This window comes from Aulonocara sp. 'chitande type north' Nkhata Bay, linkage group LG14 (genome assembly GCF_057382095.1).
Source record: "Aulonocara sp. 'chitande type north' Nkhata Bay isolate Kocher_YH1m ecotype deep benthic linkage group LG14, A_spYH_male_GT1.1, whole genome shotgun sequence".
NCBI classification, from domain to species: domain Eukaryota; kingdom Metazoa; phylum Chordata; class Actinopteri; order Cichliformes; family Cichlidae; genus Aulonocara; species Aulonocara sp. 'chitande type north' Nkhata Bay.
In genome coordinates, this window is record NC_141357.1 from 18199670 (window position 1) to 18219013 (window position 19344).

At 42.9% G+C, this 19344-nt stretch overlaps 1 protein-coding gene across 3 annotated transcripts in view; it reads left to right on the forward strand.

The window, feature by feature from the left end:
* The window catches only part of LOC147314420 (von Willebrand factor A domain-containing protein 5A-like), a 36371-nt gene that overhangs the window by 9138 nt on the left and 7889 nt on the right, over nt 1–19344 (forward strand). For all 3 annotated transcript variants that reach the window (XM_086261340.1, XM_086261341.1, XM_086261342.1), the window contains exons 2-14: nt 4102–4149; nt 4770–4972; nt 5068–5290; nt 5421–5587; nt 5662–5776; nt 5901–6076; nt 6179–6267; nt 6356–6500; nt 7135–7214; nt 7296–7410; nt 10969–11127; nt 11213–11316; nt 16277–16497. In XM_086261340.1, coding sequence (XP_086117466.1) covers nt 4107–4149; nt 4770–4972; nt 5068–5290; nt 5421–5587; nt 5662–5776; nt 5901–6076; nt 6179–6267; nt 6356–6500; nt 7135–7214; nt 7296–7410; nt 10969–11127; nt 11213–11316; nt 16277–16497 — 1840 coding nt within the window. In that variant the 5' untranslated portion in view covers nt 4102–4106. The remainder of the gene's footprint in view (nt 1–4101; nt 4150–4769; nt 4973–5067; nt 5291–5420; nt 5588–5661; nt 5777–5900; nt 6077–6178; nt 6268–6355; nt 6501–7134; nt 7215–7295; nt 7411–10968; nt 11128–11212; nt 11317–16276; nt 16498–19344) is intronic.

The following is a 19344-nucleotide window of genomic DNA, read 5'->3' on the forward strand; positions in this document are numbered from 1 at the left end:
CCTTTTTCACCACGGTGTTGATGTGACAGGACCATGACAGGTCCTGCGTGATGTGAACTCCGAGGTATTTGAAGCTGTCCACTCTCTCCACTGGGCACTCGTTGATGACGGGGGTCTGGTAGTTCCTGTCCTGCTTAGTGCTGAAGTCCACTATCAGCTCCTTTGTCTTACTGACGTTTAGAAGGAGGTTGTTCCTCTGGCACCAGTTCTCCAGATTCCTAATCTCCTTCAGGTAGGCCGTCTCGTTGTTATCAGAGATCAGGCCCACCACGACGGTGTCGTCAGCAAACTTGATGGTGGTGGAGGAGCTGGTAGTGGCCACACAGTCATATGTGTACAAAGAGTACAGCAGGGGGCTCAGAACACACCCCTGGGGGGCTCCAGTGCTGAGAGTGGTGGAGGCTGAGACATGTCCGCCCATCCTTACTGCCTGTGGTCTGCCAGTTAGGAAGTTGGAGATCCACTGACACATAGATGAGCTGAGTCCCAGATGCTCCAGCTTGGTGGTGAGTGTGGAGGGAATTATGGTGTTAAATGCAGAGCTGTAGTCTATGAAGAGCATTTTAACATAATTCCCCCTTCTAGTGTCCAAGTGAGTGAGTGAGTGATGTGTGGAGGAGATGAGAGATGGCATCGTCTGTGGAACGATTTGGACGGTAAGCGAACTGTAGTGGGTCCAGTGTGTCTGGTAGTGAAGAAATGATGAAGTCTCTGACCAGGCGTTCAAAGCACTTCATCACTACTGAGGTGAGGGCTACAGGGCGATAGTCATTGAGAGAAGCAGGGTGGGGTTTCTTTGGGACGGGAACAATCATGGACTCTTTGAAGCATGTGGGGATCACCGACTGAGATAAAGAGATGTTGAATATCTCAGTGAACACAGGAGCTAGCTGGTATGCGCAGTCTCTTAGGATACGACCTGGGATGCCGTCTGGTCCTGCTGCTTTCCTGGTGTTCACTCTCTTGAAGGCTCTCCTTACTTCATGCTCGGAGATGACGAGCACGTTTCCGGTGCTGGCAGTATCTTCCTGTCTGCAGCCGTTAGCGCCGCTAACACTAGCATTGTTGGAGACCTTAGCTGCAGCCTCGAAGCGAGCATAGAAAGTGTTCAGCTCGTCTGCCAGAGTCACGGCCGCGTTCGTCATACCGGTTGTTGGTGCTTTATAGTCCGTTATTGTCCTTAGTCCCCGCCACAGGCTCCTAGAGTCACTCTGTTGGAGTTGTGACTCTAGTTTCCTCCCGTAGCGCTGCTTCGCCTCTTTCACCGCCCTCCGCACGTTATATGACGCGGCTTTGTACGGGTCCATGTCCCCCGTCATGAGTCCCGTGTTGTAGGCAGCGGTGCGGGATCTCAGAGCGTCGCGGATGGTTTTATCCACCCACGGCTTCTGGTTGGGAAACGTTGTGATAGTCTTTGTCTCCACGGTATCATCCGCTAGTTTCCCGATGAATCCCACAACCGCTTCCGTAAACACGTTGACGTCATCGTCGGAGCTGTTTCTGAACATGCCCCAGTCTGCGTCATCGAGTGCGTCCTGTAACGCGGCCACCGATTGATCCGTCCAGCGCGCGACCTTCCTCTGAACCGGAACTTCCTGTTTCAGCCTTTGTTTGTATTGTACCAGGAGGACGTCTTAGGGCTAACCCCACAGATGCTGGACAGATTGCATTTCTGGGTTGGATGGTTGTGTGTATACTTTAGTTCTTTTATAGTGGCATCAAAATAACAAATGGTAGATTTTGTCATAAATGCAACATAAATAACATGTACTTGATATTCTGGAAAACTCACTTTGTGTCAGGTTAAGACTGTGTGCAGGCAGGAGTGGAAGTAGAAGGACCCAAAGTGCAGACACTCGGAGACGGAAAGTAGCTCAAAACTCAGCTTTTATTAGTGATGTGTCCTGTGTGTCGAAGCTTCGAATCGGGTAATCGCGGGGGCGTTTTTCTGAAGCGCGTATCGAGGCTTGCGTTGATTACGTATGCAGTGACGTTCGAGGCCTCGCGGGCAGTCCGTACCACGTGACTGATTCAGGAACTGGTTCACCGGTTCGCGCCAGATTCGAAATAAAATGGGCAGCAAAACACAGCTGATTCCCTCATCACATCGTGTTGTGGAATTGGATTACGTACGTGTTACATAGCTACTGGAGTACTGGACACAAATTTCTTTATCCAAACTTGTATAAACTTGCTGTAGTTTTTCTTGCAACCCCTGCTTCATCTGTGCCCTGTGAGAGGATATTTTCAAAAGCAGGAGAAATCCTCTCAAAAAAGAGGAACCGTCTTAAGCCCAGCACTGTGGGAAAGCTGCTATTTTTGAATAAAAACAAATGAAAACTTTTCCCTAGTGTCATGAGCACTGTTATACAAGCACATTCACATCACAACTCCCTCCCTTTTTGTTTCCATGTACATTCCTGTGTTAAGCTGCCAATTTATTATACACAAATATTAATTAAATTAATATAATATAAAATTAGTATAATATTAAATATAACTAATATTTAGAGTTCAGTTATTGGTGTCATGAACAATAGTAATTCCTTTATTCATTCAACTTGAAGTGCCACACACTAGTTTGTGTCATTATTGAGATGTACATAAGAATGATTACGCAGTTACACAATCATCCCAAAAACTGTGTACTGATAGTTTCCACTTTCTCTTTTGTATCAGACATACTGAGACAATATTCGGGATAAATAACCATGAAAAACAATTTATTTATTCGGTTTAGCGGTTTACACATCACATCATTATAATCATTGAGCCCGTTTCACTTGAATTGTCCACTTGATGGCGCAGTAGAGCAAATGAATCATCACAATGCTTCGAACCATGAGTCGACCAGTTGGATGGGAAGCTTCAGTTCATCATGAGGCTTCATCTCACCATCACTAGCTTTTATCGCTGGATGGCAAAAAGTGGCAAAAACGTAACCAAAAGCCAAATAAACTTACATGACCAGGCAGACAGAACACACAGCATAAATGAGAGTAGATCACAACACAGACACAAAGAAACACGGGGCTTAAATACACAGAGGGAGCAATCAGGGAATGGGTAACAGGAGGGAAACACAGCTGGGGCAAATCAGGCCTAACGAGACAAGGGGAAGCAAAACCAGACACATTAACATCAGATATGGACTTTCAAAGTAAAACAGGAAACATAACACAGACTCACAGGCAGGCACTATAACAAAGGGAACAGAGACGTGGGACCAGGGCAGACACAGACACTGACTGGATGTGGGGATACAGCAGACAGGGGAGACGGCAACTATGGAACACAGACAGAAAACCAGAACACTAAAACTCTAACCAAACCCCACCCAGAGAACCTAAACTAAGAATGATCCTAAAACCCATAAAGCAAAGCTAGAATATAATGAAATAACAAAATCAAAGAACCAAAAACACAAAACACTGGGTCAACGACCCAGGGACCCTAACACTTTGTGTTCAGATGATAGTAAATAAGCTTTTGAGTAAACTACATTGAATAAAAGTGCAAGCAACAGAAAAATAAACATTTTTGTTTTACAATTAATTAACATGTTTTATAACTTTGCAAAATGAATGATATTTTGTACATTATGTGCAACATCAGATTTCTGTATGCTTACATGACAACCTTAGGGTAGTAATATAGATGCTTTCACAATGATTTATATGTATATGATGTGATTCCATAAGCAAAGTCTGTGTGGCTACAATTAACCATTAAATCTGAGATATTCATGCTGTTTTTAAACTCGGTGAGGTCGATCACAGGAAGAAGATAACAAGAGTGAAAGTAATGGTTGGTTCAAACTTGGATTTTTGAGAGGAGGTCCTGCTGTCGTTGTTTATTATAGTCACCAGTGGAACATTAAGTGAACATTTTAACCCTCAACCAATAAGTATTAAAACAATTATAATACTGGAAGTCCGATCATCAAAATTTGTGATAGTCATAACCACAACATTATCTGATAAGATTAATTTGGAAATATTTATTTTTTTTATATAGATAGATAGCTAAAGAATGTCTGAAATGTAGAGCACCTATGAATGTTATTTCAACACTAAGTCCTCAGATGTTTCTGTTTCACAGGTACAATGATGAACCGCTGTGGTCTGCTAACTCTCCAGAAGGAACCAGGTACTGACAGAAAGTAAAGGGGCTTCTGTTTACTCTCCAGCCTCTTTTCATTCATCTAAAATTCAAATGTAATGACTTTTTTTATTTGTAGTGGCTCATAATAATAAATGATTATTTCCCCATGACTGAGACAATACTCAACAAACCGATTTCAATAGCTGGATGGTCATTTGCTCTTTAGGTTATCAACATGAAAATTGCATTGAGGTTCATGGCCATTTTCACCTTCTGCTGACCAAAGTATACATAAGAAAATGTTGTGCTTCTCCCACACCCACTGGTGAAAAGTTCTGGATGGCATCAAGCTTACTCTGTGAAGTTGATCATATGCATCTTGGACAGTAGTGTACTGCTGCATATGGCTACGATTAATGCAGAGTATATCCTTGTGATACAAAAGCACAGAAGAAAAATGATGGATACAAGAAACAAACAAAAATAAATAAATGAATAATAATATAAATAAACAAATAAACTTTGCAACACTGTTGGACAGTCATGTTTAAGTACCAGCTTGGTTTAATGGCTAACTTTTGTGTGGCTGAAATGTAACACAAGAAACAACCATTTTTAAAACATGTGCATGGTTTATGTATTTATGATTGTTCTGTTTCTTTTAGTTCCTCTGAAGAGCATTGAGGTGGAGCTGGAGGTGAGGGACCATGTGGCTACAGTGGTCTCCACCCTGAACTACGAGAATAAGGAGGACAAACCATTAGAGGCTGTTTTTGTCTTCCCTCTGCCTGGAGATGCTGCTGTCTGTCATTTCAGTGCTAAGATCGGACAGACACAGATTGTAGCTGAGGTGAAGGAGAAACAGAAGGTGAGCTGGACAGTAAATATAACCTGATTATAAGTAAGATTCAAAATAACAATAAACACAGTGAATGTCACTGACATGTGTCACCTGTCCTTCAGGCTCGTGAGGAGTATGATGATGCTCTGAGCTCCGGTCAGCAGGCCTTCCTATTGGAGGAGAGCGATCAGAGTCCAGATATATTCTCTCTGAGTGTGGGCAGTCTGCCTCCAGGAGAGAGCGCCTCCATCAGGTTGGAGTACGTGACTGAGCTGGCTGTGCAGGCTGATGATGGTCTGAGGTTCTGTCTGCCTGCTGTGCTCAACCCTCGATACCAGCCTCAGGGTAGGAAAATCATCCAACACTTATTAATTTAGTTAAATATTTATCACAAAACAATCATGCTTGTAACAAGCATGAGTCCCAGTAAAAATGTACCACAGTGATTTGCAACTATCTCTAATGTCAAGTACAGGTAGTGAAGGTGCAGGAGTCCAGGTGACTTCTGTTCCAGCCTCTCTGGTGCCCTACAGTCTGTCTTTCTCTGCCCGAGTGTCCTCTCCTCGTCCAATCTCTAAAGTAGAGTCCAACTGTTCCCTGGACCCTCTCCAGTACCTCAACACTGATCAAACCCAGGCCACGGTAGGTAGAGTGCTGCTGTGTCTGCTCTGTACTTATAACTGAGAATTAAATATGAATGTGTTTGTGGTGTGCAGGTCAAGCTGGCTGCAGGACACAAGTTTGACAGAGATGTTGAACTGCTGATTTATTACAAAGATGCTCACCAGCCCACTGCTGTGGTGGAGGCAGGACAGGCCTCTGCTGAGCCGGGTGAGTGAAAATGAGTGAAGTAGTTGGTCTGCAAATACAGATTTTATTATCTATACTCTTTAGGTTTTTGAACAAACAATGAAAAGCAAATTTAGGTAATTTTTAAAATTTGTTTATTTTTCAGGCTCTCTGATGGGTGATTCAGTGGTGATGGTGAGTCTGTACCCTGAGTTCCCCCAGTCTGTGATGTCTTCAATGGCTTCATGTGGAGAGTTTGTGTTCTTAATGGATCGATCTGGAAGTATGGGCTGTCCTATCGCAAACAGCAAGCAGCAGGAAACTCGCATCAGCAGTGCCAGGGTATCTGTATTAAGTTATTACAGTCAGAAAATCTGTCATAGTGTTCCTCTCACATAGTGGGCTCACCATATTTTCCATCCCTCACAATCCTGTTCTCTTAAGGATACTCTGCTGCTCCTGTTGAAGAGCTTACCAATGGGCTGCTATTTCAACATTTACAGTTTTGGGTCTGGATATGAACACATCTTCCCGTGAGTCTCCCCTCATATCGGTCACCCCAAGAAAGGGCCTCTTTAATATCTGAATGGATGTTTTGGTCATGTGTTTATGTGATGGCAGTAAGAGTGTGGAGTACAGCCAGCAGACCATGGAGGAGGCTCTGAAGAAAGTTGAGCAGATGGAGGCTAATCTTGGAGGAACTGAGATCCTGCAGCCCCTCAAACATATTTACAGCCAGCCCTGCATTCCCAATCAGCCAAGACAGGTAACACACACAGTCTGACACTTTCCTGGTTATGGCTCATGTTGGGGATGATCTGCTCATAATAATGTTGGTGGTTCGATCACTGGCTGCACACCAGTGTGTTCTTGAGCCCCAATGCACATGATGCAGAGTGAGTATGTGTGCGAGTAAATGCTTGATAGAAAGTGCTTGGATATAGAAAAAGATCCTGGAGCCCTTCAAACATACTTACAACCAGCCCTGCATTCCCAGTCAGCTTAGACAGGTAACACAGACACTGGCTTACATTCATTTACTGGAGACTTTAGAAACGTTAGCTAGAGAAAAGTGCTTTGACATAGAACAAAGTGCTTGTATTCACCCATTTTTGTGACTATGTGAAAGAGACATGTTGTATGAAGAGTTAACCCATATGGAAAAGATATATATAAATCTTATAAAGTTTGTATCTGTCTTGTGTGAAACTTGTATGAAAAGCATATAAGTGTGAAAACACATATAAGATCCCTTGAAAAATTATATAATGAAACTTGTATGTTTTGGATAGTTACTAAAACAATGTATGAAAGTAATGCGAAAGTGGCCACTTTCTCAGAACAAGTTGTGTGTTTGTGGGTCTGATGTTATGTCCTTTTGTGCCAACTCTCCTCTCTAGCTGTTTGTCTTTACTGATGGAGAGGTGGGGAACACCAAAGAAGTGATAGATCTGGTGAAGACTAATTCAGGTTCTCACAGGTGAAACCACAAAAACACAACTATATCTACACAATTCCCAGAATGTCCAACATGTACTTAAAGAAAACTGTTGTATTGCAGGTGTTTCTCTTTTGGGATTGGGGAAGGGGCCAGCTCTGCTCTCATCAATGGGATGGCCAAAGAAGGAGGAGGTCACGCTCAGTTCATCACAGGGACTGACAGGATGCAACCAAAAGTAAGACATTTAACACAATTATGAAGTAGGATAATAACACTATATGAAGGACTTACTAAACATACTTCACCAACTTATAAAAGATATTACATCTTATTTTGCTGGTTTGACTAATGGTAATAAACTTAATCCAATATTTTTGTTTGACACCATCAGCAGATTCCTTAATCTTCCTCAATCTGCTTTCCCTGCCATGTATTCCAGTGACTGCATCAAGTCTGTGTGTCTTCAACTGACTCAAATCTCTTGATCAGTTCTCTTCTTAGAGTTTAAACTAATTTTCTCAACATATCTCCTTGACATTATTTCACCCACTTTTGTCCCATACGTCCCATTATTGCACACGTTTTCCTGCCCAGTGGACATTGTCTGTCCTAAATTCATTAGCAGGTTCTACTTGTCATCTGTCCTTGGCTTTTCTCTATTATAAATCATTCCATTTATCTTACCCAGCGTCTTTCCTCTAGGGAAAACATCCCTCCTTAGATTCCACTGTTTTAGGTCATTATGGGCCAATTTCCAGTCTTCGAGAAAGTTGTTGCTTCTCAATCTGGTTATTGACAAAACCACAGCACTGAAACAACTTTATTAAAAAGAAAAAAAAATTGCTAATGGTATTCTTATGCACTCGGATAAGAGAAAATATTTCATGTTAGTTGTGCTTGACTTATCTGCAGTCTTTGATACCACTGATCATGCTACTCTTATCACCAGAATACAAAACTAGATGGCATCACTGGTACTGCTTGCAAATGGTTTTCTGCATATTTATTCAACAAATTCATATTAATCAATGTAGTGGTGTGAAAATGTGTTTTCCCCCTTATTTTATATTTGTCTATTTGTCACACTTAAATATGTCAGATCATCAAACAAATTTGAATATTAGACAAAGATAACACAAATAAACACAAAATGAAGTTTCTAAATTAACCAGTTTTATATTAAAGGGGGAAAAGTCCAAACCTACATCGCCCTGTGTGATAACTGGTTGGGCCACCCTTAGCAGCAACTATGTTTCTATGTTTTTAACTAGATTTTTGCATCTTTGCACTCTTTTAATGTTCCTGTACTCATATTAGCTTTTAATTTATATTTTTTATATTAAGTTATTTGGATTTTTCTGTGCAATATTGATTATGTATTATGTTAAGAAATGTTGGGATTTCCCCCCCCCCTTCCCTTTTAATTTGTAGTGGTTTAGTCCAGAATCTATTTTGGCTGTAGCTTAACCAATGAACCAATACCACCTCGTTAATGTCAATTGGTCAGCTGGTTTATTTCTTGAGTTGTAATTGGTCCACTTGGAAATTCTCTTTTTCTGTTTCCTTTTTTTTTTTCTTTAAACATTAACTCTTGGACATTTTGCAACAACCCTGATGAAGGCCACAAGACAAAACGCGTTGTTCACTTAATAAAGTTGTTCCCTAGAATCTTAAGCGTCGCTGGAGTCTCGGTGTCATCAGATCTTTGTCTTCTCCATGCACTTTGGAAGTTGGTGAAGTTGTGCCAGAAATATTTGTTGCTATCAATGTTCACCAGTGTCCCGTGTTATTGCCATTTGTGGATAATGGCTTTTACTGTGGTTCGCTGGAGTCCCACAGCTTTACAAATGGCTTTCAACACTGACAGATCTAATTACTTTGTTTCTCATATGTCCCTGAATTTCCTTGGATCACAGCTTGATGTCTGGCTTTTGAAGATCTTTTGGCCTACTCCACTTTGTCATGCAGCTCCTATTTAAGTGATTTCGTCATTAAGAACAGGTGTGGAAGTAATCAGGTTCAGAAACTGAACTCAGCTTTCCAAAGATGTGATACACAGCAGATCATTTCTGGGCCATATAGGTTTTGTTTTTTTTGTTTTTTTCCCCTCTGACTTTGAGGTGATCATGCTTTTGAGGTCGTGGTGCCCAAACCCTGGAATACTCTTCAGCTTATCTGGAATTTTTGTAATTGTTTTAAACGACTGATGAAAGCACATTTTTATTGGTTAACTTTCCCTTAATCTTTTCCTCTCTATTTTGGGCCATAGTTTGTATGTTGGAATAAATGTTTGACTGTAAGGTTGATTATGTGTCTGTTTATGTGTATGTTCAGACATGCATACTAATATTTAATATGTGGTTGTTAATCAAAAACTGAAGTGCTATACATATAGAATAAAAGTAATTGAATTGATTTGATATACCTTTAGTCCCACAAGGGGAAATTTCATAAGGCTGCCGACCTATTGCACGCAATGGCGGCGCCATCTTACCCTCCGACCATACATACATTACACAAACATCACATGGGGAAGACAGGTCAGAGAGGTATAACAATGGAAAATGCACCACATGAGGAAAGATGAGGAGAAAAAAATAACTCCCCCAGACTGAGCTCCAACAGGGAGATCAGTTTGAGAACAGAAAAAAACACCACTGCACATAGCACATGAAAAAACTCTTAATACACCAAAGAAACACATGACAAGCAACAGGGGTGGGTAAAGGGTGCAGCATCAGAAGGGAATAAGCGTCGAAGGCGTTTGGAAAGGGAGGGGGGATGAGTGTGTGCATATCAGTGTATATGTATGTGTGTGCGTGTCCAGAGTTCAGCTGAGACAGTGTCCTTCGCCCTGCTAGGCTAAGTAAACAGCTTCCAGCCAACCCAGGTGGCCTTGCATGGAATGGGAAGGAACAGACTAAACACAGTTGTTATCAGGGTGTTGTTGTTCAGCTCCAGCCTTGAGACCGCAGCTAGTGCCAAAGGGGCTATCCGCATGAAGTGATGGTGCTTTTTACTTTAGTGCCAACAGCTCATATGAATTTCAAAGCAGTTCTACAGTCCAACACTGGTCTCTCAATCTCTTGTTGGAGAGCCGCGAGCTTCGCCATACTTGCGTTCTGTGATGTTGTCATTTCTTGTGCTCAAGGAGCCGATTTCTGAGAACTCACGGCAGTGTGCCTCCCCGAGATGTCATCCAATTTCCGCCCAGAGATGTTATTCCGAGCTAGCCCTTCCGAGATGTATCCAGTCTGCAGTCAGAGATCTTATTCTGAGTATTCACAGCAGCCGTAGCCTCTCCAAGATCTTATCCGTGCTGACTCAATGAGCCCATTTTGAGAAACTCACGCCTCTCCCAGCAGGCAGCCTTGTGGGGGTTTGAACAGCCGGTTCTGCTTTCTTAATTCTTCGATAAGCCAGGGCCAAGCCAGCTCCGATCAGCCAGAACCCTGTTACCATGGTTCCGAATAGGTAGATATCTTCAGCACTCAGGCTCACCCAAGCCCAGACTTCTCATTGAGAAAGGGGTGTCAATTGCATTTCGGGACCAGTTGATCCAATTCATAATTCCTCTTTTAGGTTTTAGAGAACAGACTGTGAGAGAATGTTCCAGGGAAAAGTAACACAAAAAACACGGCACTAGACAAGGACATAAGAGGCTAAGCAGGGAAGCTAAGGGAGAGGAGTAAAGGAGAAAAGTGCGACCGCCTTCGTCAAGAGCAAGAGCAGTCAAGCATGTCAAGTTAAACATTGAAGCAGCAAATTTGGAGAGTTTTTCTTTATTTTTCAGGTGATGCAGTCGCTGCGATTTGCTCTGCAGCCGGCTGTGGTCGACATCTCAGTCACATGGGATTTACCAAAGGAAGTGTCTGTCACTGTCCTCTCTCCACCAATCACAGCACTTTTCCAGGGTCAGAGGTCACTGATTTATGCCCAGCTCAGTGGACAGGTAAGAGCAGCACCTTCTCATGTTGTTGTTTAGGTATTTGATGACAGTAATTAACGTGACTTCTAACCCTGTGATTCTGTGTCAGAGCTCAGAGGCAGCAGAGGGCTGTGTGACGGTGAAGTACAGCCTGGCAGGTCATCCCTCTGAGAACCAGCTGCACTTCAGTCTCAGCCCTGCAGAGGACACTGGGTAAAACAGTTTAACACAAACGGCACACTTCTGTTTTGAAATGCGAGTGTTGAATTTAAAACAATATTTTCAGAAACATAACTCTACTTACTAGAAAACAGTTAATAATACACAGACCTAATGGTGTTTGTCTAGTTTTAAACATGTTTCACTTTTTCTAATCTTATTTTCTTGGATTAGGGGTATCATAATATCTAATAGTATATGATTACTGATCACAAACATTTAGACATGACAGAGGAATCTCAGTCCGCAGTTTCTGTGAAATCAAGAAGCCATTTCTTGACCTCAAGTGAAAAAATTACTGTGCAACAATCTGCCATTTTGACTGTAAAATACACGTCAAGCAAACAGCTTGACCCACACAGGTACCTCTCCAACAGCAACTAATTTGTGCCCTCAGTGCCTCTTTTTGACAGTCATAGTGTTTGTTTAGAGAAGAAAACATAGTCTGTCTGACCTTTTAGAGGCAAATCTGTCAGAAGCAAAAAGGAATCTATGCAAGATGCTGTTTCGACTCCTTTAGCCTGATAACTGGGGTTAAGTACAGAAAGACGCAGCACATCTGTCTGGACTATTGGTCACCATCCTCTGTCAATGTGAGTGATATAAACAGAAAATATAGCACAAAGGTAAGTGGTAACTTTATTCCATAATAGATCTTGAAATTATAGCCACTGGCAATACTGCTTCATTATCTTTTAAAAGCATTTTTGGACTTAAATAGCAAAATAACACCTACATTTTACAGTAAGTTCGACACACTGTTATCCATGTTTATCAGATTCTCTTTAAAAATCTTAAAATTTCATTTTGCTTTCTTAACATTGTCTCCATGAAGCCCAGTGACACAAATCAATAGATCAAACTACAGTCATGTCTTTAAGACATCAAGACCTCGGTGAACTCTAATTTCCTGCTTCTAAATTCAGACTAAACTGATGTTATGAGATAGCCTTTATTTGTCAGTTGCAGGTCTTTAACCCACAACCAAGATGACAGACCTTGCTAACCGTACATACAATACAAACATCACATTGGGGAGACAGGTCAGGCCAGGTAGCGAGGAAAAAAACATTGAAATGTGCAACACAAAAGGATAATACAGGAATGCACAGGTATCAACACACCATAACACAATAAACACAGACAAGCAACATGGGAAAGTGTTCCAGTGTGTACATCTGATCTGGGACCGCTGCAATCTTCGACTGTGCCTCCAGCTGTCCACATCATGGGGGAGGTAAGCGTTGGAGGTGGCGTTGGATAGGGAGGGTGATAGTGAGTGCTTATCAGTATCAGTATATGTATGCATGTCCAGAGTTCAGCTGAGACAGTGTCCTTCGCCCCGCCAGGCTAAGTAAACAGTCTTCCAGCCAACCCAGGTGGCCTTGTAGGGAATGGGAAGGAACAGACTCAACACAGTCGTTATCAGGGAGTTTTTGTTTGGCTCCAGCCTTGAGCCCACCGCTGGCGCCGAAGGGGTAGCCGCATTATGATGGTGATTTTTCTTTTGCAAACAACTCATGAGAATTTCAAGCTGTTTTTAACACTCTGACACTGGTCTCTCAATCTCCCGTTAGTAGCTGCGAGTTTCTCCATGATGTTATTAGCCGTCGATTCCGTGGTCTTGTCTCTCTTGTGCTCACATAGCAGGTTCTGTAATCTGATGTAATCCAGCTTCCGCCCAGAGATGTTGTTCTGAGTTGATTCTTTCCTGATGTAATCCAACATACATACGCTCAGAGGTGTTATTCTGAGCATTCACTGCAGTCGTAAGCGCCTCCAAGCTCTTAACCATGCTACCTTCAGTGAGCCCTTTCTGAGAAGTCGCACCTGTCGTTCCAATCCCAGCGGGCAGCCTTGTGGGGGTTTGAACAGCCGGTTCTGCTCTCTTAATTCTCCGATAAGCCAGGGCCAAGTCAGCTCCGATCAGCAAGAACCCTGTTATCATGGTTCCGAATAGGTAGATATCTTCAGCGTCCTCGATCAACAGTCCCGCCAGGCACACAATCCTCTGCCACCTTTCCATTGTGTATCCGGCAGGGGAAGTCCCTCCAGGGCACCTGGGTTCTCCCGAGCCCAGACTTCTCATTAAAGGGTGTCAATAGCATTCAGAGACCAGTTGATCAAATCCATAATTCTCTTTTAGGTTTTAGATACAGACTGTGAGAGAGTGTTCCAGGGAAAGTAATACAAAAAAGACACAAGACTAGACAAGGACATAAGAACTAGCAGGGAAGATAAGGGAGAGGAGAAAAAGTGCGTCCGCCTCCTCCGAGAGCCAAAGAAAGAAATAGCTTTGTCTTTGACCCTAAAAATCTTCACAACATTGTGTCTGACCAGATATTTAATAGCTTTACTTTGAACTACAGCAAGGCTGTGAAGAATCCTGGAGCCAGTTTTGATCTGATATATCTTTTAATTGACATGTTAACCAAATATTTAGCACTATTTTCATTTATTTGTGCAAGATGTCTAAAACGAGAAACATCCTGTCTCAAAGTGATGCTGAGAAATTTGTTAATGAAAAAATTAGAGCATTTATTGCTTTAGGTTGGACTATTGTAATTCATTATTATTCATCACTGCAAAAGCTCCACAAAAAAAACTTCAGTTAATCGAAAACACTGCAGCGAGAGTACTAAAAGTACCAACTCTCACTCTCTCTCACACTTTCTCAAGTGCACACACACACTCACTGACTCTGTCTGCCTCCTTCTCACCCCCAAACAGTCTCAACAGACGATTGTCTCTCCATGACCCTGGTTCTGCCAAAGGTTTATTCTTGTTTAAAGAGAACTTTTCCTTCCTCCTATTGCCAAGTGCTTGCTCATGGGGAGCATCTGGTCATTATTTTTTTCTCTAATATTTTTAAGCTTATATCCAAATTGAATTAAATTAACTGCCTAATTGCAAATTATAATAATTTATACTGCCTATCAAAGTGACCCTGGGGTTTTTTGCTAAGCTGCAGCCTTTCTTTACTGTAACTCCTGTTTAAAACTATTTTAATTATGTCTATATCCAAAACAAATACCACAACACTGAAGTCTAGGAAATGGGTCCAGTTTTTGTTTCAACTGAAGCACAGCTCAGGGATCTCTTAAACTGATTTATTCTTTTTGTACTTCTCAAAGTACGAAAAAACAAAACAAAAAACGTTTCCAAAGTAACTTCAAATTTCGCACAGCCAGTAAAACCAACCAGCTCAGTGTATACATGGGTAACTCCGTAAAATCAACACGGGACTTCTGCCTATCCGTCTACGATTTTCATAAAAATGTTATGGTGTGGGCACATATGAGTGCTGTGAAAATTTCACTTCAAAATTGAAATATTACTCAAGATATGTTTCTTTGAAAAATGCTCTGTCAACCCTCTTTTTTTCTTTTTCTCAAACAGCCACTTCTGCGCTTGTGAAGTGGCTGTTTGGTCTCTCCAATGTAGAGGTCTGAGCATTCCTCGCTGCACTGTACAGCATACACCACATTCTTAAGTCTGTGTTTTGGAGTTTTGTCTCATAGAGATTTGTCTATGTTGCGCATGGCACAACACAGAAGAGCCACCTCCACAGGACAAGACTCAGCAGTCCATCTGCATCTTAAGGATAAAGGACACTCTTTCGAGGATGCCAATGTTCACATTTTGGACAGAGAGGACAGATGGTTTGAAAGAGGAGTGAAAGAAGCCGTCTATGTCCACTGTGAGCGACCATCTTTGAACAGAGGCGGTGGTCTACGACACCAACTCTCTGCCATCTATAATCCAGTTTTGAGTTCCCTCCCCAGACGCCTTAACGCCCACTCACATCCTGGGCCATCTGACCTCAGGAATTTGCATAATAGGGTGGGGCCAGGTTTCACAATGAGCTCACCCGAAACTCTGGCTGATTGGGACCCACACCCAGTTTCACACCTTGGCTCAGGCGATTAGAGGATCATCAGGGGGTCCTCTTGTCCCTCTGTGGGGGGACACTCCCACTAGGTTTAAATCTGGGACTCCCCACCATTTGACCTTAGAACTGAAGAAGCTTCTCGGATGAGAGGTGAAACGGCTTCAAGCAACTTAAAGAAGTCCAGACGCTTTTCTTTGCAAGCTCCTTTGAATACACAGATATGGGTATACAGATTTGGTAAATTTTGTTCATTCTTCCAAAAGGACATTTGTTAGGTCACACATCGATCACGTTGAGTTCAGGACTCTGTGCAGGTCAGTTCTCACCAGTCTCGCTCATCATGTCTTTATGGACCTCACTTTGTGCACTGTTGCACAGTCATTCTAGAACAGCGAGGGGTTATCCCCAAATTGTTCCTGCAAAGTTGGGAGCATGAAACTGCAATTTTAGGAGAAATTATACTTTTGTTAGCTTTGGCTGGTTTTGTCACATCACAGTACTGTTTGTTTGAAAGGTAAACGTGAGTACAAAGTTGTTCTGAAGTGAAGACTGAGAGATTTGTTTGACTATCCTGACTGGGCGTGGTTTAAATTTTCTTTTGCAGTGATATACTATTTTATCCAGTACCAAGCTGTCTATTAGCAAATGCACTTGCACATTATTTTTGGCAGGAGAGGTCCTTTTATAAAGGAGATAAAATTACAAAAAGAGATGTATTGATTACCAAAAACATAGATAAGTCTAAGTAAAATCAGCTACTGGTAGAGGATGAGATAAAGAAGGAACATTCAAGGAACTATGTCAATTGTGGTGATGCCGAACAAGATAAAAATGTTGTGTAGTTTTCTGATTAATCTTATTCTGAATTAGTTTAACACTCAGTTTAACACTTTTTGTTCTAGGTTACATGTATTTGATTTAAATAAAGAACGTTCTCATTTTGGGAAAGCAGTGGATCAAAATTGTTAGCCTGCTTGTGTGTAAATCTTTGTTGTTTTAAAGTGATGAAAAGGAAATGGATGGAAAGGAAATTATTGTGGTTTTGTGCCTTCTTGTCTGCAGGCTAACAGTCCACAGGTTGGGTGCTCGGACTCTGATTCGCTCCCTGGAGATGGATGAGAGAGAGAACAGAGGACAGCAAGATGGAGGAGTGAAGGAGAAGGTGGTGCAACTCAGTGTCCAATCAGGAGTGAGCAGTTCTTTCACTGCCTTCATTGCTGTCAACAAAGACAACAGCGAAATGATTCAAGGACCTCTTGTGCGCAGAAATATTCCAACACCCCGTGAGTTTATTTCAAAAGAAAAAATAAAACTCTGTCAGGCACAGACTGAAGATGAAGATAGACTTGAATTAAGGGGTATTTATTGTAAGGGGTACAATGATATATTGAAAAGCAGACTATAAGAGTCACAGACAGTACAAATATAAAGAAAAGTTGGTTATGGCAAAAAGTAAGATTCAGTAGCAAAAAAATGATGCAAGGAATCAAGATACCAAGATGGATGTTAACACCACGGACCCACACAGCGTTCGAACACAGTTAAATTGTCACACACACACACACACACACACACACACACACACACACACACACACAATATTTCCTCTTCTGCAACTTGACCACCAATCCTCCTGTTCGGCACCTTATGTTTCCCAAAAGCTTGCAGCTGGCCCTCTCTCTGCTGGTCCCCAGCATAACTAAAAACGTTAGAGTGTTCGTGAGCCTAATTCCCTCCACCTGGACCTCAGCCTCCCTGGGACTGGCCCTGGAGTCTGCTGCACCACCCTTCCACTGCAGCGGAGCCATAGACCACACCCCTGCCACACAATCCCAATGTCTGACTGAGGCCCAGGCCGCATCTGGCTCCCCCTGTGTAAACAGGAGAGGAAATTGTCCATGACCATCTGTGGCCTATGGACCACCTTGAACCTAAAGGGCTGTAAAGTCAGGTACCACCGAGTGACCCAGGTGCACTGTAGCGGGACGTGGTCTGAGCAGAGTGCGAACGAGTGTCCCAGGAGGTAATAACGAAGGGAATTGACCGCTCACCGGATCACCAGACAATCATTCTCCACCATGCTGTATTTTGCTTCTGGCTGATGTAAAAGAACAAGGCGGTTAACCCTTCTTACCTGCTGGGACAAAGCGTCCCCCAGCCTTCTGTTCAAGGCATCCGTGTGCAGGATGAAAGGGAGGGAAAAGTTTGTGGAGGAGTAGCTCCCCACAGAGAGCCTTTTTCACCTGCACAAACACTGCTTGGCATTGCTCCACCCACTGGATCAGATCTGCGGCACCCTTTCAGGTGAGATCTGTCAAAGGACTGAAACTAGGCATGAACTGGTTATGGTACCCCACCAGGCCCAGGAACTGCCTCACCTCCTTTTAGGTCTTGGGGCGCGGGGAGGATACAGTGGCAGTTGTCTTCTCCATCTGTACGCACCTGCCCACACCCCAAGTGCTAACCCAGATGCTGTACTTCCCTCCATCTAAATGCACATTTCTTAGGGTTTGCCCTGAGCCCTGCCTGCTGCAGAGTCTTCAGGACCGCAACCACCTGCTGCACATGTGCACCCAGGTGTTACTGTGGATGATAACATCATCTAGGTGAGGCCGCCCCACCCAGTCCATGGGGCTTTGGGCAAGCCGAACAAAAGTGTGAAGAATTGGTACAAACCATACACAGTGGAGAAGGCTTTTTTTGCAGACAAGGGAATGTGCCAGTAGCCCTTGGTTAAATCTAGCATTGTGCAAAATTTTGGCAGTGCCTAACTTGTCCAGAAGCTCGTCTATCCTGGGCCATGGGGTAGGCCTCAAACCGTGACATTTCGTACATTATGTGCCGTGCGACTTTTCTATTAACCCTATTTTCAGCATCTCGGTGGCTTTTAAGCACCAACAACTGGGTGTGTTCCTCCTCTGTGCGTGTGTCACGGCTTACTCGTTCAATGATACAAAGTACGGGTAGGGCCACACGGCTTTAGGGCACACCAAGTGACCATCAATTACTATCTTGGTCAAAGGCTGAGCGTAGGGTGTCGTCACGAGACTGCTCCAGTGGAAAATCTTCTGTGGGGCGAATGATCCACTCAGGCGGGGCCTCATGAAAAGGACCACCACTTCTCCCCAGGAGTCAGCGTTGGACAACCCCGCGTCACCACGTAGCACCACGCAGACACTACAACCTACAACTGGTCGTGATCACATCCCAACATACTGGCCCAAAAGTTTATTAAATCTCAGCCAATTCATCCCCAAAGTCAGGGATGCGACAGGTGCCAACTAACTGCAGCCTTTATTCTATGTGTGTTTCCCTTAACTTAAATACGCAGCGGCACTATGGGATATTTGTGGATGTCCCCATGCACACATCTAACCTCCACCCGCTCCGCCTCCAACAATGTGCAACGGGAAACAAGGGTTTGGTGGAGCAGAGTCTGCGTGGCCCTGTCATCACAGTAGTGACTGCCACCGCTGTGGCCCAGAAGATTTCCAAGAACATCTGGGGAGTCATCATCACAGATCCACACAACGTTCGATCACACATGATGCCTCCTAATCAGCAACTTGACCCCCGAGCTTCCTGTTCAGCACTTTGTTTCCCAGGGCATCTTGCAGCACTTTTTTAAAATTTTGTTTACAGGGAGTGCAGAATTATTAGGCAAGTTGTATTTTTGAGGAATAATGTTATTATTGAACAACAACCATGTTCTCAATGAACCCAAAAAACTCATTAATATCAAAGCTGAATGTTTTTGGAAGTAGTTTTTAGTTTGTTTTTAGTTTTAGCTATTTTAGGGGGATATCTGTGTGTGCAGGTGACTATTACTGTGCATAATTATTAGGCAACTTAACAAAAAACAAATATATACCCATTTCAATTATTTATTTTTACCAGTGAAACCAATATAACATCTCCACATTCACAAATATACATTTCTGACATTCAAAAACAAAACAAAAACAAATCAGCGACCAATATAGCCACCTTTCTTTGCAAGGACACTCAAAAGCCTGCCATCCATGGATTCTGTCAGTGTTTTGATCTGTTCACCATCAACATTGCGTGCAGCAGCAACCACAGCCTCCCAGACACTGTTCAGAGAGGTGTACTGTTTTCCCTCCTTGTAA